This window comes from Agelaius tricolor, unplaced genomic scaffold (assembly GCF_023055355.1).
Source record: "Agelaius tricolor isolate 1412-34295 unplaced genomic scaffold, bAgeTri1.0.p SCAF_15, whole genome shotgun sequence".
Taxonomy (NCBI): Eukaryota; Metazoa; Chordata; class Aves; order Passeriformes; family Icteridae; genus Agelaius; species Agelaius tricolor.
In genome coordinates, this window is record NW_027269275.1 from 10669321 (window position 1) to 10685228 (window position 15908).

The 15908-nt window shown below is 43.8% G+C and overlaps 1 protein-coding gene across 2 annotated transcripts in view; it reads right to left on the reverse strand.

Moving 5' to 3' along the window:
• The window catches only part of TOX3 (TOX high mobility group box family member 3), a 74413-nt gene extending 58905 nt beyond the window's left edge, over positions 1–15508 (reverse strand). The window contains exon 1 of one of the 2 annotated variants that reach the window (XM_071440391.1): positions 14829–15508. In XM_071440391.1, coding sequence (XP_071296492.1) covers positions 14829–14930 — 102 coding nt within the window. In that variant the 5' untranslated portion in view covers positions 14931–15508. The remainder of the gene's footprint in view (positions 1–14828) is intronic. The other variant, XM_071440390.1, reaches the window with a different exon arrangement.
• Positions 15509–15908: the final 400 nt, after the last annotated feature.

A 15908-nucleotide genomic window follows, 5' to 3' on the forward strand; every position in this document is an offset into this window, starting at 1 on the left:
TGCCACCCTTCCAGAGCTGTTTTTCTACAACAGTGCAAGGAGGATCAAATTGATCTTTGCTGCCTATTCACCTTGTGCAGCCCTAAGAAGGAACATCAGGAGATCTCCAATCCAACCTCTGCTCCAAGTACAGCCACACCAAACTGAGGAACTTCTTGCTTGGGGATTTTCTTCAGTCCAGTCTTAAGAACCATCAAGGATTTTGGGCAACCTCTTCCAAGACTCTGTTATCCTCAAAGTGATTTTTTCCTCTTTTCATCCAGCCTGAAACTCTCATTTCAGCTTGTGCCTGTTACCACTCAACCTCCAACCATGAACCCTTGTGCAGAGCCTCCCCCACCTCCTCACAGGTGCAGGGGATGCTGCCAAGTCTCCTGAAGTCTCTCCTTCCCCAGGCTAGTCAAGCCCTGGTCCCTGAGCCCCTGCTCACACAGGGCAAGTGTGTCAGGTACTGGCCCCTGTGCAGGCTCTCACTGCAGGTTTTTCTGTTTCAGTCCACCACTGGTCCTTGCTGAGATGTGCCTCCCTGCCAGCCAGACCCCAGCCTGTATCTCTCAAACCAGTACCCCAAAATCAGTCTTTGATACATTAGGCCAAGGATAAAAGCGTTGGCATCGAGCTTCAGGGGTCTGGGATGCTACAAAAGCCCCACATATTCCCTTTTCTAAAGCCCACTTAAGAAGAAAAATAATCTTTCTTTCAACCAGATAAAAACACTTCATTTCCCATTCTGATCCACAAGCATAAACAAAATAAAATCCCACTGTTAGTACTTAGCAGCCAAAGTAGGAAGAATAATTACTTTGGACAATTGAGGTTTTGAAGAAAACTTTTACATCAGCTACAGTCACCTGCTTTAAAGTTTACCTTTCAACTATTTCAACCTACTCTTCAAAAAAAGACAAAGTTAGAATCTTATTGAAAAAAATCTTCACTGGTTTTTAATCACATTTTAATAGCACAAAATTAATATAATTGTCTTGGGACATATTAAGAATTAGCAGCAATGAAATCTGACAATAAGATTTTTGCGATTAAACTGCCTTATAATCAAGCAGCACATCTTCACACTGTATTTCAGAGCTCAGTAATTCCCACAAAATCATGCTGCAAATGCAAATAATCAGCTACCTAAACATGAGGCTACCAGTGTTCAGAAGGAGCCATCGAATTCTTTAAACCTCAGAACGAGCAAATATTTACTACTGTTAATTTTTTCTGAACTTCTGAGATTAATCTACAGGTTATTTGAGTGTGAAACACAAAACCAGTTCAGCCAAATGATCCCTTCCAAAAACATCAGTGTGTCACATCTCCAATGCTCTGAATGAGAGGCTTTCAAAGAGATCTGAGATCTACCAGGTCCTTGTGCCACATACTTGGGCTCTCTCTGTTGGAAACAATAACTAAACTGAAGAATTCTCAAGATGCTGTTTGTTGACATACAACTTCTGCAGCTTTACCCTTATGTCATGTGATTTTTCAAAGAAAATTACTTGGATGAAGTTTCAATTTTATACACTCCAACCAGAGGACCATTTCAAGAAGCCATCAGATAATCGTTGTTTAAAATGAAAAAACACACTGCCCACATTTTTCTATCATGTAACAGGACTGGAAAAGGACATACAGGGACAAAAAATCATTACATCAATTAGAAAGATATGATGTTTATAATAATGATGGCAATAGAGGACAGTACAAATTTCCCTAAAAGAGTAGATAAATAAGTATGCTGTTATTTTTTTTTTTGTGCACTGAACTAAATATATAATTCAAATGAACACCACAGGATCTAGTAAAAAGCATATTTCCTGGGAGTGCTGTGTTCTCAAAAACTGAGGAAGCTACCAGTCAGCAGAGCATGGAGGTGAGGAAGCAGATGATTACCTGATGTGCACTTACAAAACATCCACATCAAGACTATCTAATGATTTAATACCACACTTGTAGAGATTGTCAAGGCTCCAGATGTGGATTGTTCCATCACTTCAGATGCTTAAAGGCCTTTCCCTTTCTACTCATCACCACCAAAGAAAAGCTCACCACTTCTGAGGGAAGAACTGAATAGTCTCTCCACATTCATGAAGAGATACAAGATAACTACTCACCATCTATAAATCTCATTTCTAATTGTTTTCCATTATATAATTAGACTTCAGACATGAATTTTCTTTACTAGCTATTATGCAGTACTCCAAAGTTGTTATTTAGTGTGTAAGTAACTATCACATCTGTGGTTGCCTTGTCCAGTCTCACAGACTCCCTCTAAGACTCACAGAATGCATAACACAAATTCAATATCACAGAAAGGTAAAGATGAAACCCAAAAGAACAACATTAAACAAGATTAAAAGTACAGCCAACCCCCTGGCCTGTGTTTCACCCAGCCAGATGACATTTAGCATCAACCCTGAGCATCAACCTTAAAAGTGATTACTGCTCCTTCCCTATGCAAAGGCTGCCTCAGCAGCTCAGCCCTCTGGAGAGAAAGGCTCTCCCCTCCTTCTCAATCTAGTCCATGGCCAGGGTTTATACAGCCATGCTTGGAACAACACTCTTTTCTTTCTCACCCTGCATTTTCTATTATTACTCCCAGGCCATAGACACTGTCTCTTACGTGTTCTTCTTGTAAGAAAACCAAATTCTCCAGTATAAGACACTTATGAAAAAAAAAAAAAACCTAAATATTTTTGCCAGACCTACAATTTTGTGGGTCAGTTCTTTTATGCTTCAGACATGAAGATTATCTACACCTTCTCCACTGAATGTAGCATTTTCCTTCATCTTTGTTTGGTATCTAAGCCAGAGAAAACCTAGCAATCATTCATTTATTTAGTAAAAGTGCAGACAAAACCAGTGAGACCAATGTGTTGGTTCTGGTGAGGATGAGAGGCCCAGCAGCAGAGGTGTTTCCACCAGCCAGAGTCAGCCCTTACCAACACTGCAGCTGTCCCCACATCACACAGCAGCAGCAGCACTGATTCCTTTGTCTTGCCAGCAGGTACAAAGAACTGCCTTTATCCTTTTAGGAAATGAGTGGTTCAGTGCCCAAAAACTACTATTTGAAAATACACCCTGTGAGCTGAATTTTTCCCAGCAAGTTTATGAAGCTCAATTCAAAAGCAGATACAACTCTCTTGTTTAAAGAGAGTACATTCCTATGTGCAAGAGCAGGATTGCACCCTTTCCTTTTGAATCCACAGAAGATTTTCTTACAAAGTAAGGATGAGAAAGAAAAAGCTGAATATGTTTTAAATCAGTTCTTACATGAGGTTCAGTTTGTCTCACTGATTGATTATTTTTTTTTAAGATAAACATAAATCAGCTTCACAGGGAAAACTTCAGTAGCTGGGATCAATAAGCAACTGGCCTTGCTCTAGCATACATACTGAGATTCATCATCTAAAATCTACTTATTTCTTACTTCTGCATTCAAAGACCCCTGGATACTTGAGGTTTGGGGAAAAAAGCTGCAGATACAAGCTCCTTTGTTTGGGTGCCATAAACAAACTGAACCAAGAAGCAAAGATGAACTTGGCCTCTTTCTTTTGATCAAATAAGAAGCAAAGATCAGTTCTTTAAAATCTAGGGAACAATTTTTAGTGAGAATAACAGGTATTTTTACCCCCTTCTATTCCTGCTTCTTGCCAACAAAAGAAAGAAGTTTAAGAACTCAGAGAGACTGAAAACACTTGATCCTCCAATTGTAAATATTTAGCAGTGTTCCCAAGGCACTACTCCCTCTTTGTCCCAAAGGTGTTACACATCCCCTTTTCTATCCTTTTAAATCAACAAATGGCCATTTCCTTTGGCAACAGATAATGCAAAGACTGCTTCCTCCACAGAAGTGTGGAAGGCAAAACTCTAAGAATGAGCAAAATAAGAAGACCCAGGGAAAAAAAAATCATTAAAAAGAAGAAGATCAAAGATTTCTCACTGTTAAAATTCTGTGTCAGATGGGTGGTGCATTGGTTGTAGTCACTGCAGCTGCAAAGTATCAATCTGATTTCATGAGCCTGAAGGTACAGAATAACTTTCCTCCATGGATATTGTCCCTTCTACTTTCACATTTATTTTAAGAGAAAAAAGGTTACATATGGGGGAGCAGAAAGCAAAATGTATCATTTGTATCAGGTCTCACCCACCCAGAGAATAAATGGAACTCAGAAGATCTACAAATGCTTTATTTAGACTAAAAGTATATGGATAGATACTTTTACTATTATGATTTCTAGACTTTATCCTTTCATATGCATTTAAAATACTCCATTGACGTCATGGTATTTTAATGGAGTCCTTTTTGAGTCACAGAAACACTCAGAATGAGGCATAACAACAGTGTTCACCTGCAGTTAGTCATAATAAATCAAGCTTTTTATCACTGTCTCTCGCTTATGCCTCATGATGGAATAACCTTAAAAGCTTCTATTTAGAAATAATTCTGCATAAACACACAAATGACAAGGAATATGATGCAGAGTGCACTATAATGGAACTCAGTTAGTTAGCAATCCAAATGTTACAAGCCATCATGAGGAGCCCATGATCTCCAAAGATGATGTTTCTATCCTAATGTAGGTATTCTGTGCAGGAGCAAAGTGCCCCTCCCCACATTTTCCAAGCAGTGGAACTGTGTTAGAACTGGTGCAAACCAATACACATTGTCTGAGCTTTAAAAATGTGTGACTGTCCAAGAGTCACGTTTTCAATTTCACATTTATTAGTTGCATGTATTACAAGCAATAGCTGCCAATTTTCTTTACAAAACCCAACACAAACCTCAAAAAAACCCAAAACACAAACAAAAAAACCACCAAAAAACACAACAACAAAAACCAAAAAACCAAGCCCTTTAATATGTTATCAAGTGAAGAATCAGGATTCTTTTCTGGTATGTAAACTCTCCACCAGACTATTAACAGAAGGGCAAATTCTGAGACCTCCCTTGAAAAATTGCTATTTACTAGAGACAAGAATACAGGAGATAGGCAGCATACTCCTATGATACAGTATCACCAGCAATATATTTGTGCTGATAGAAGTCAAAGCCAATCTTCACCATCCCTACTCAAACACTTTCTAGCAGAGAAGACAGAAAAAGGCTGCTATCCTATCACAAGTTGTTTGCCAACTAAATTTAGAAAAACAGTTTTCTACTTAAACTGGGCAAGCTAAAGCTGCAGATTGAGGCAAAATAAACACAGAAGCTCACGCTACCATTCTATAGCTGTTTGTTGTGAAGAATTACAGGTAGAAGAGCAAGACTGATCTCTAAGCTGCACACTGGACACATCACACACCTGTGTATGCACAACACTGAAGTGCTGCTTGCCTGCTTGAGTAGGTATTTGATGAACATATTTTCCTTTCATATGATCTCTGATTCATCACCCTGGTCATATTTAGCCCTGTCTTTCACCTGATTCAGTCTGAGCTGCACAAACCCCGAGGTTCTGTCCCAGCTGTGGTGGCTCCAAGGATGTCAGGTTTTTGGTACGCGCCATCAGCCAGCCCAAGGCAGAGCCATGGGAGATGAGAAAGCCACCCAAGGAATGTGTTGAGGCACAGCACTTTCCAGGAGCCCTCTCACAGCAAAGGCACCCCCAAAGCTGATTGCAGGAAGGGAAAATCTCAGAACAAGCCATTGTTTCCATCAGCAGGCCAGGGAGAGCAGGGGGCACTGAACCACTGCCCTGCAGCCCCTGACACAGAGGGATGGCTGAGTCAGAGTGCTGGAGGCAGACCCAGGTGAGAGAACCCTGGGAACTGAGACTGCACACTCTGAGGGCTCGTCACATCCCTGAAACAACAATTACAGAAGCCATACAATACCCAATGCACCTTATAGCATCATCCAAGACCCCAGCACAGAGCTACTACATTAAAAGAGGCTTAGATGAAAGTATGAGAATGAAACAAAGGCACTTCTGCTCTGTCACAAACAGCAGGTAGATCTCTATCATGGAAGCAGTGATGCAAACCACTGTTTAGGAAGCCTGGCTGCCCTGTGTGACATAACATCTGATTTACCACTCCACATGCTCTCCTTGGGTCTCAGCTGCACCACCACGGGAGCATAAAGATAGCTCTAAGTAGGATTTAAAAACGTCAGGAGGAAAGGACAGCAGAAGCATCTGTTAGATCCTTTTATTTAACAATATCCTGAAATTGCAAATTATTTGGAAGGACAAAAGAAATTGATACAAATGACTTCATCTTATCATTTGGAACACTGCAATTGGACACTTATAAAACCACAAAGAGAAAGTCACATAGGCATAAACATATTATTCACTCTCATGATTGCTTTGTAGTGCAAATCTATAGTAAGCTCTTGTGTTTGCACCTCACAGTGTATTTACATCTATGGTCCAGTGTAGTTTTGAGATCAGTCTTGTTTTTACTTAAAGTTCTGCTGTGAAAAAGAGCAGAGAATGCATCGTAAAATTCTGGGGGTTTTACCACGTGTATAGAATAGGCATTTTTAAATGTAAAGTATAGTAGGTATTTCAAACTGTACCAAGCAAAACAAAAGGAGAAAAAAGAACCATGTTGGGTTGTGGTAGGAAACCACAACTACCAAGATTTTTGCTACAAAAGATCAATAGCACAATAGCCCCATATTTACATGGCCACCACCTATTATAGTCATCATCTCAGCCACGTGCTTTTCAGGAAACCACAAAAGTAACAGCATTAACTTATTAAAGCAAACAAAATGATTATTTTCCTTGCCTAATAAAAATATTCTTTATTTAAAGAATGTAAATAGAGAACTGTTAATCTCCTATCAGGTAAACAGTTTACTGATAAAAGTACAGTTTAACAAAAGCATTTTATTAATAAAAAATTTTATTAATAAAAAGTACTGAAATCCAGTATCTCAAACCATTCACAAATTCAACTATTTGTGTAAGCCTTACAATCATGAAGAAAGTAGCATAAAAAGAATGGCAGATAAATATGATCTGCTCTGAAAATAAGCTACTCCAACATTCAGCAATTGATTTTTGCATGGTTTTAACACCATTTTCTTATCAAAATTAGACAGTTAATCAATACTGAGGTGTTTAAATATGTCCTGAACCTACAAACCTTTATATAATTCAGAGACTTTGAATACAGGCATTGTCCCACTGGGACAGAAAGGATGATTCATAAAGCTCATGTTGTTTCCTTGCAAAAAATGCACAAAAACCCCACAACAACAACAAACAATCAAACAAAGCCCCACCCCAAAACAAAAAAGACCCCTAATTTATTTACTTGGATGTCTACAACTATTTAGATTTTAGGTCCCTATCTAATTTCTCTCAAATTAACTGCTCAGAGAATTACAATACTGACTATAACCACTTGGAATGCCAAACACAGCAGAGCTTCTTAAGGAAATCAAAGGGAGAGATGAAGACACCTCGCCTCAAGTGATCTCAGCCATCTGCACATAGACTTCATTTTCCACAAATCCCACCATGCTGGTAGGATTTGTGCAAAATTTTATGTATTTCCAACCTTTTGTTAGGTTGCCCAGTTGATCAGAACTCTTCAGAATATTCACTGTAGAGAAGGAAAATCCAAATGCAAATGTATCTGTCAGAGAAATGTGCTGCTTTAAGACAATGATTCAACATAACCATCACTTACATCCATGGTAAAGCAGAGCAGGGAGGGGAGGAGATCCCTGTGCTGCTGCCTCTGCAGCTCTCACTCCAGCCAGCAGCTGAGACCTCTGATCCCTTATTTCAGAGGTTACCAGTCCAAGTCCTGCCATTTCACCCCAAAACACCCTTTGTTTTTAACCTATGTCACAACCCACTGTTTTCCACATTATTCTCAGCTCACACAAGTCTTTGGCCAGGAACAATAACATGTGGCTCTAAGACCCAGACAGTGAGATGGGCTGTTACTTTAAAACAGTGAAAATAAAACATTGAATGGATAAAAATTTCTCCCATGAAACACCAAGGTCAGGCCTGATCTAATGCACATGGAAGTAAGTGAAAGATGCCCACACTGAATGGGTTTTCTATGGATGTAAAAACCACTTTGATACAAGGGATACTTTCAACTTACATTTTTCGAGAATGGATTGCTTTTCTTTCCCTCTTGATATGGAGCTTTTCAACCAAATGTGGCTGCTGGGCAAACTGGTTGTGCAGGAGTAAACAGCAAACACTGATGCCAAGAGCTGGAACATGAACTATACAAACAAACTGAAAACAAACTAGATGAACTGTTTGCTTAAAACAGTTTTCAATTATAAACTAACATTGTCTATTTTCAGTAGCACACCTTTTCCAACACAACTCAGTCTGCAGCATGGGTCAGTCATACTTCAGCAGCACTCAGTTATTTTTAATGTGATGAAAATAATGTTTTCAGCTAATCTGCCCATTACCATGAAGTGAATGAAGAAGTTCATGAAAACATCTGTTTGGATATTCAAGGTTACCCATGGCAGATGCAGCTGTGTAATGTGAGTCTCCCCTTTTGGTTTCAATATTTCAGCTGCCCTGTAATGCCTATGATTTTGAATACATTGTTTCAGGTATAAACAGAGAGAATACATTTAAAACAGGATTTGGACTGTTTTGACACTTGCTAACATCAGTGGAAAAGATGTGAAATAGAAATCTTGTTACAAAAATAAAAAATGAATAACGTGGCAGCAAGCATGATCTCATCTAAGGCTTCATCTGAACAGAGCACAGAGGCAAAGACCAGAAGGCTCTTGTGTGACATTGTTATCTAAAGTCCTGATTAGATTTTCACCTCAGAGTTCTCAATTTTGGTAGCAATCATCACAAAGATACTGTGGTGACTGGCACTCTATAAATACATCACACGGACAGGTAACAGTACAGAACACAGCTATCAGATAAGAGTGTGAAGCATTTGAAAATTCAACCCTGCCATTAGGTCTGTATAACAGTACTCAATTTTACAGCAGTGGAAAAGTGATTACAGATAAAGAGGTAGGATTAGTGCTGTACCAATTCTTCTCCTCTTAAATTTGACCATCATCATTCAGTAGCATTACTTAGGTTTTTAAGGAGTATCAGAATTCAACAAATACACAGGGATGTATTAAGTGTAAATTTAATAAAAGCTGCAGCACAAACCACAGGTCACAGTTTGACTGGCCTCGCTTTGTCAGACACTGCACAAAACTGCAACAAATGAATCACACAACTGAGAGCCTCTCTTGAGTATCTGCCAAAGAATAGAGGCTGTTATTTCCTGTGCTTCTATTTTAGATTTTATTATAAATTTGCAATAATTCATTATAAGGTTAGGCTGGACTGGGTACCTGTCTGTGAAGTACAGTGTGGTGTACTGTGGGTGGTACTATGGGAATGAGGTTCTTGTCATCCCAGTGGATTTGGTCAATGTCTCCTCACTCCAGAGCTAGAGGTGTAAAGTGAAGCTCCATGTCCACGCCACACACACCCCAGAGCTGTCATTGCTATATACATCACTGTTTTAAAAACTCCACCCACTAATGATTTCCATACATATCTTAAGTACTCTAAATATCTCCTAAGCATTACTTTCAAACTCTTCATGTATTACTGTATTCTTGCAAGCATCTCACTGATATGGTTGTAACCCTCTGTAATGAAAACATCTAAGAAAAATTTCTAAAAATTGACTTCTACAAAGTATATATTTTTATACAATCAACTCTCAACCAGCAAATGGTACATTCAGTATAGGAGCTGCATTCTGTGAGCCACAGAAGAACTGTACCCTGCACAATCCCATCTGTATCCCCATTACAGGTGTTCATTCTGAGCACCACAGGTTCTTGCCCAGGTGTGTCATACAGGGGTTTCCTGTTTCACAGCCAGCTCTTAGCTATGGCAGAAAACCTCAGGGGTGACTCAGCCTGCAAAACAGCATAATGCAAGGCGGGGTGATGATACAAATTGTAATTTTCATTCTGGTGGACATACTCATATGACCATTTTACTTCCTCTTCCAGGGACTAGGAATTATATATCCAACAATTTTAGTGCTGGACTGGACAGACAAATATTTTGGGAATTTTTTGCTCCCTAGCATTAGTTGCCTACACAGTCCTGAGGTTTTGAGATATCCAAGGCAGGATCTGGCTGTTCTGGGAAAGAAGCAGTTGAGCACACTTGCCACATGTGCCAGATGACCAGTGGAAAATACTGGTGATAAAATATCATTTACTGAGTTGACACTGAACAGAAAGTTCCCAATCCCCTACCTAAGTTGTCTCCAACAAGACCTGTGTTTGTGTCTGTGCTACACACCTCTGCTTTTCGGGAGCTGCCTGGTGCTTTGTGGCCACCTCTGCCATGGTCAGGCTGTGGACACACACACAGGAGCTCAGCACAGAGCAGCAGAGCAGAGCCCAGATGTAAACAAGCATATTTGCAGGGCAGCTGATGAGTGAGCATGGAGCTTTCTATCTTAGCAACATACATGCACCCATTGTCTCCCACCATCTGCTGCAGGAGAAGAAAACCTATGCATATAGAGCCACACTAAATTTGCAAGAAGAGTAGTTTTAAATTATTTGCATAACTGTAATCCACTTTTTTCTAACAACACACTCTAATAGGAATGACTTAGGGCCCCAGTTTAGCTGCTACTAAACTACTGCTGTCTTTGCTTTACCTCTGGAAGAACAAGATAAACTTCCTGAGCTTCCTTTGTAAAATGAAAAATATTTCAGCCAAAAACATCAAGCTCTGACAATCTCATATGTATGGTAGTGCCTAAATTAAGGTATGTATGTTTGAAATTTGTATCCTTCAAGGACAATCTGTGTAGTAGAGATAAACGTTATAAAATGCAGGCAGCTAAATAATGAAGTAAGGATTCTGGAATTTAATATGATAACTCAAGCACTGAGCTGTATGTATTTAGGTTTTGGAGTTTTCACTTTTTCCAAATGGCTTTATAAGAATTACAGCTCCTTTAAAAAAAAAAAAAAACACCCAAAAACACGTGTATATGCCAGGATGAATACTAGTTCCCTAAATATTTTTAGTACAAGACATATAATTTACTCAATAAGTGAAAAAGTTTGTTTAGAAAAAGCTACTCAACTGTACTGAATGTCCAAAGTCATTCTCCATCTGCAGAACCATAAAAGGGCTCAAAACAGAAGCAGAATGTTTTACAACAGCTGGTCTCTTTCAACTTTCTGTAATTTTTATAGCTCCTTTTTGGTGATTTTTTTTTTAGTATACTGCAGCAGGATTCTTCTAGAAGCAGGCAAACCATGGTTTCACTTGTGCAATTCCATGAAGCAGAAGTGGATCACTGTTATCCCGAACCAGGCACACACATGCAGGGTCAAGTAATGCACTCTCACATCAGGGCTGAAAACTTATCAAATATGGCCCTGATCCAGCAAAGCACTTAAGCACATGCTTTACTTTAAACATGTAAGTAATCCTATTAGAGCAAATGAGATTCAGCATAAACCACTGGACTGAATCTCAGAATACCTTGGTTGTGGCCCTGATTATGTCAGTGACCGACTGGGTAACCTTGGACAAATCACTGCACTTCTGTGCCCCTGTTTCCTCTTCTGCCCTCTCCATGTGCATGCCATGCTGCAGCACCTCACCAAAAGCAGCCCCAGTGAATCTCCCAGAAACTGCTGCACTGCCAGTGGTGGCAGGGATGTGGGTGTACACCAGTCCATTTCAAACACCTGTCTTGTACTCAACACTAACCCTCCTCCAAAATGCCCCAAGATGACATCCCTCACTCTTAGGTCTTCTTATCCCTCACTCTTAGGTCTTCTTATCCAGTCCTGAGCTCCAATTCCAAAAGCACAACGTTGCACTCAGAAAGCAGCTGGGGTGGAATCCAGTCAAAGGCTGCCTGCAGGTCAGGGCCAGCACAGCTCCTCAGCGTGCCTGGCTCCAAACGCAGGGCTCAGGATGCAGCTCCCCTCTCACCCCTGACCCTTCCTCACAGGGCACCCTGAGATCCCAAGTCCTGCTTGGGGGTTCATGGGTCAGTCTGCCACATTCCTGCCAGTGCTGCATCCACTGAAGGACAAAAACCCTGCAGTCCTGGGAAATTGTTTAAAGCAGGCAGGTGGAAGGCAGCATTGTCTCACAGGGTGCAGTGTATTTGCACTAAAAGGTTTTAAATTTGATATTTTTAGACACTATGATGTAAGATACCATTTTCCACAGGCAGGCCACATGCCATCAACTCTGTGTCTTAATGATCTTGAGAATATTTTCACATAAATAATTCTGCTTTTGCACATATATACAACCACCCTGTCTGTTTACTCTTGCCATCACGCTGCTTCCCAGCAGTTGTCACAGGCAATGTCACTGTCACAAGGAGAATACGGATTCAGCTCCTAACAATGAAGCAGGCATGGATGAGTGGGCAGGACACTCAAATGAGTTTCAGAAAGACTTGAGGTGAAATACTGTCCCTAGTGAAATCAATAACAGTTCTCACATTTACTTCAGCAGAGTAAATATTTCAGCCCTTTTTTTCAGTGCCTTCTGGTCATCTCAGTACCTAACAGAACAATCATTTATTTTCCTCAGAAACACAGGGAAAAGGATAGAAGACAGGGAAAACAAGGCAGGGAGGCAAGATATCAAAACAGATGTACTCTCTTTATCAGAATAATTAAAAAGCCCACAAATTTACAATGACTCCCATAACTACAGATTATAAACAATGCAGAAAATGAGATTAGATTAACACAGTTAGGCCCATCCTTTCTAGGAACTCATTCACAAATTCTTGTTCTGTCCTTGAAACACCTGTACACCACGTTGCTGTTTTGCCAGCTGAGCCAATGAAGAGCTCACAGCAACAGCAACACAATTCTGCGTGTGTCAGCCTGCTCCAGATCAGGCCTTTTGCATACAAAGATATCTATTATAAGGCACAAGCATCATGAGCTGTACTCTGTTAATTAAAATATTTTCTGCTGCAGACTGGAAGCCTGGCCTACGAGCTACTTGCCAAAATTATGTTCAGGAGTACAGCAACTGAAATGTGTTTCTGAATAGGCCAAAAGTTAGTTACTTTTGACTTTTGCTGAACGCACACTCTGTTCTCTTTGTACAACGATGGGAAATACAGTTAAAAGGTTATATGTAACTGTGCCCTAGCAGCAAGCTAATGGACATGAGAAACTACCGGTATTCAGGAGATACTAAAAATTTTGGACGTACAAAGAAATTTAGAAAGAGCCTGCAGAGTAACCTGCACCTGAGCTTGAATTGAGCGCATGCCTTGCACAACACAGGAAAGTCACAGAACAAGTGAAATTTACAGTAAACACGCCGGCTGCCAGCAAGAGCTGCAAGTTTCCAAAATTAGCCGGCTTATCAGCCAGCAGCGGACATTTACGGGGCATTTTGGAGCTCCCGGAGCCCTCGGCAGCACTCAGAGCTGGGGCTGACATTTCAGCCCTGCCTCACGCCCTGCGCGCTCCGCTCCGCGCTAACAAAGCCGCGCAGCGCCGGCCCCGCACGGGCGCATGCGCGGGCCCTGCGGCCGGCCGGACAGCTGGACACGGGCCGGACAGCCGGACACGGGCCGGACAGCCGGACACGGGCCGGACAGCCGGACACGGGCCGGACAGCCGGACACGGGCCGGACACCGCGCCCCGCCTGCCCAGCTCCAGCAGCAGCGGCCCCGGTGCACATCAGCCTGCAGAGCGACACCCACGACATCCAGCCAGGCGCGATTGCTCCAGGAGAAAGTTTTCTCCAGCTCCTGAATCTATGTGAACGCACGTTACTTCTCTCTCTGAAAGTGAGCATTGTATTTCAGCAAAGTTTATCTCTTCCTTTTGCAAAAAACAGGATTTAACGCAAGTTCAGGCTTCATGCAGCACCCTTCTTTTCCCCAGCATCTCATACAGTGCCTCACAAAAGGCCCCAGAGGTTGGACAAACATAGCACCAGGAAAAACACAGCGTGAAAGGGATCTTTATGTGCATGTGTGAGGGCCCAGTGCTAATAGCTCAATGTGCTATTGACACATCACAGTGCAAACAGCTAAGTCTTTTTTCAAAATAGCGTGAGTCACAGTGTCATTCTCAACTTTGGGTAATTTGTGGTAAATCATCCCCGTATTATTAAAACATATTTCTGTAAATGAAGGTAAGACACTGGGAAATGACTATTGCTTCTAGGGTTTACTCCAAACACTGCACATGCCGCAGAGGTGTGAATAGACAGAAGTGGTACTGCAACTTCTGTGACAGCCCTCGCCAAAGCGGAGCGCTAGTTACCCTCCTGTACCAGCAGCTGATGCACTTTTGGATAATCCTCCCGTTTGGATAATCCTCTAGTTAGGAACTGGCCATAACAGAGCCGCGCTGAGCCGAGAGAACAGAGCAAAGGGAGGCTCCGTGCTCTCCTCTCAGGGCCGTCCGAGCCCACCGCGCTCTGCCCGACCCGCCGGGAGCCGCCGCGGCTCCGCCCGGGGAAAGTTCGGCAAGTCCCGACCCCAGCGCGAACGCTGCGCGCTCGGGACGCGCCTTTGTTCGCCGGCCACGGGGAGCAGCATCGCCCCCCCGAGCTCCTCCCGGCTGTCTGCCGCTCGCACCCCTCCGAACCGCCCAAGCACCGGCCTGAGAGCAGGCTCCCCGGGGCGAGCCCCGCGGCAGCAGGAGCCGTCCGGCCCCGCCGACCACAACTTTCCGGGGCTGGGCATCCCCCGGCCCCGCGGAGAGCGGCGGGCGCACCGCCCCGGGCTCCGCGCATCCCCCAGCCCCGAGCCTCCCCCCGCCCCGACGGAGCCCCGGGCAGCAGCACGAGGAATTAACACCCGCGGGAATAATCACCTTGTTGTAGTTGTAGTAACCCAAACACTGGGCAAAGTCCAGGTTGGAGGGGTCTCCGGGGAGCGCGCTGCCCGCCGCAGCCGGGTAAAATCTTACATCCATGCTGGAGATTTGGTCCACTTGGAGAGACCGCCGGGAGGTTTGTTTAATAGATCCACCTTCAAGTGCCTTCCCCGGAGTAGGGGCACGGGCGAACCGCCGAGGGAGCGGAGCTGCGGGGCGCCGAGCCTGCCCGAGAGCGGGGACCGGGGGGCGGCGGGGACAGCGGGGGAAGAGGCGGCGGAAAAGTGCAGGTAAACAAGGAGGAGAAGAGAGGAGGATGAGAGGAGAGGTGGGCAGCGGACCCCAGGTGGATGCCCGTCCACCTCGGCGGGAGGAGGGGAGGGGAGGGAAGGAGGGAGGGCAGGGGAGAGGGAAGGAGGGAGGGAGGGCTGTTGTTTTTTAAAAGCTCAGTGCCAAGCCACGGGCTTTGCCTCCGCATTCAGGAGCAGCTGCCGTACACAAAGGAGCCACGCGCCCGGCGCGGACGGACTGACGGACGGACCGGCCGCCCGACAAAGGCGGGGGGACCGTCACCGCCGGCGGAGCGGGGCACGGCGGGGCCGCGGCCGCCCCGCGCTGCCGGGGAGGGGGCGGCTACCCCGGGCTCGGTGCAACAGGGCTGCGCTGGGCGGGCGCGCTGCGGGGCCAAGTGCCGAGCGAGCGGCGCCGCGCTGGCAGCGCTCCCGGGCCCGCGCCCCTCCCCGCCCCGCCCGCCGCCGCTCCCCCCGCCCGGGCCGGAGCGGGGCCGGCAGCGGCCCTGCCCATGGCTGTCCTCGCTCCCGGAAGGTTCCAGGTGAGTAACTTTCACCGCTTCCACCAGTTTTCCGCCCTTTTTTTTTTTTTTTTGGATAATGCACTTTATCGATTCACACCGCTGCCTTGCTGCGTCAGGTTGGTAGCAGAAGAAACGAGGTTTTTCTAACGTGCTGTCAGGAGCAAGACTTTAAACCACAGTAGCCTGCCTCGCTTACAGAATCCTCCTCACACTCTCAAAGTCTCCGGGTGATGAGTCAAAGCAACCCGCTAATAACCCAAATT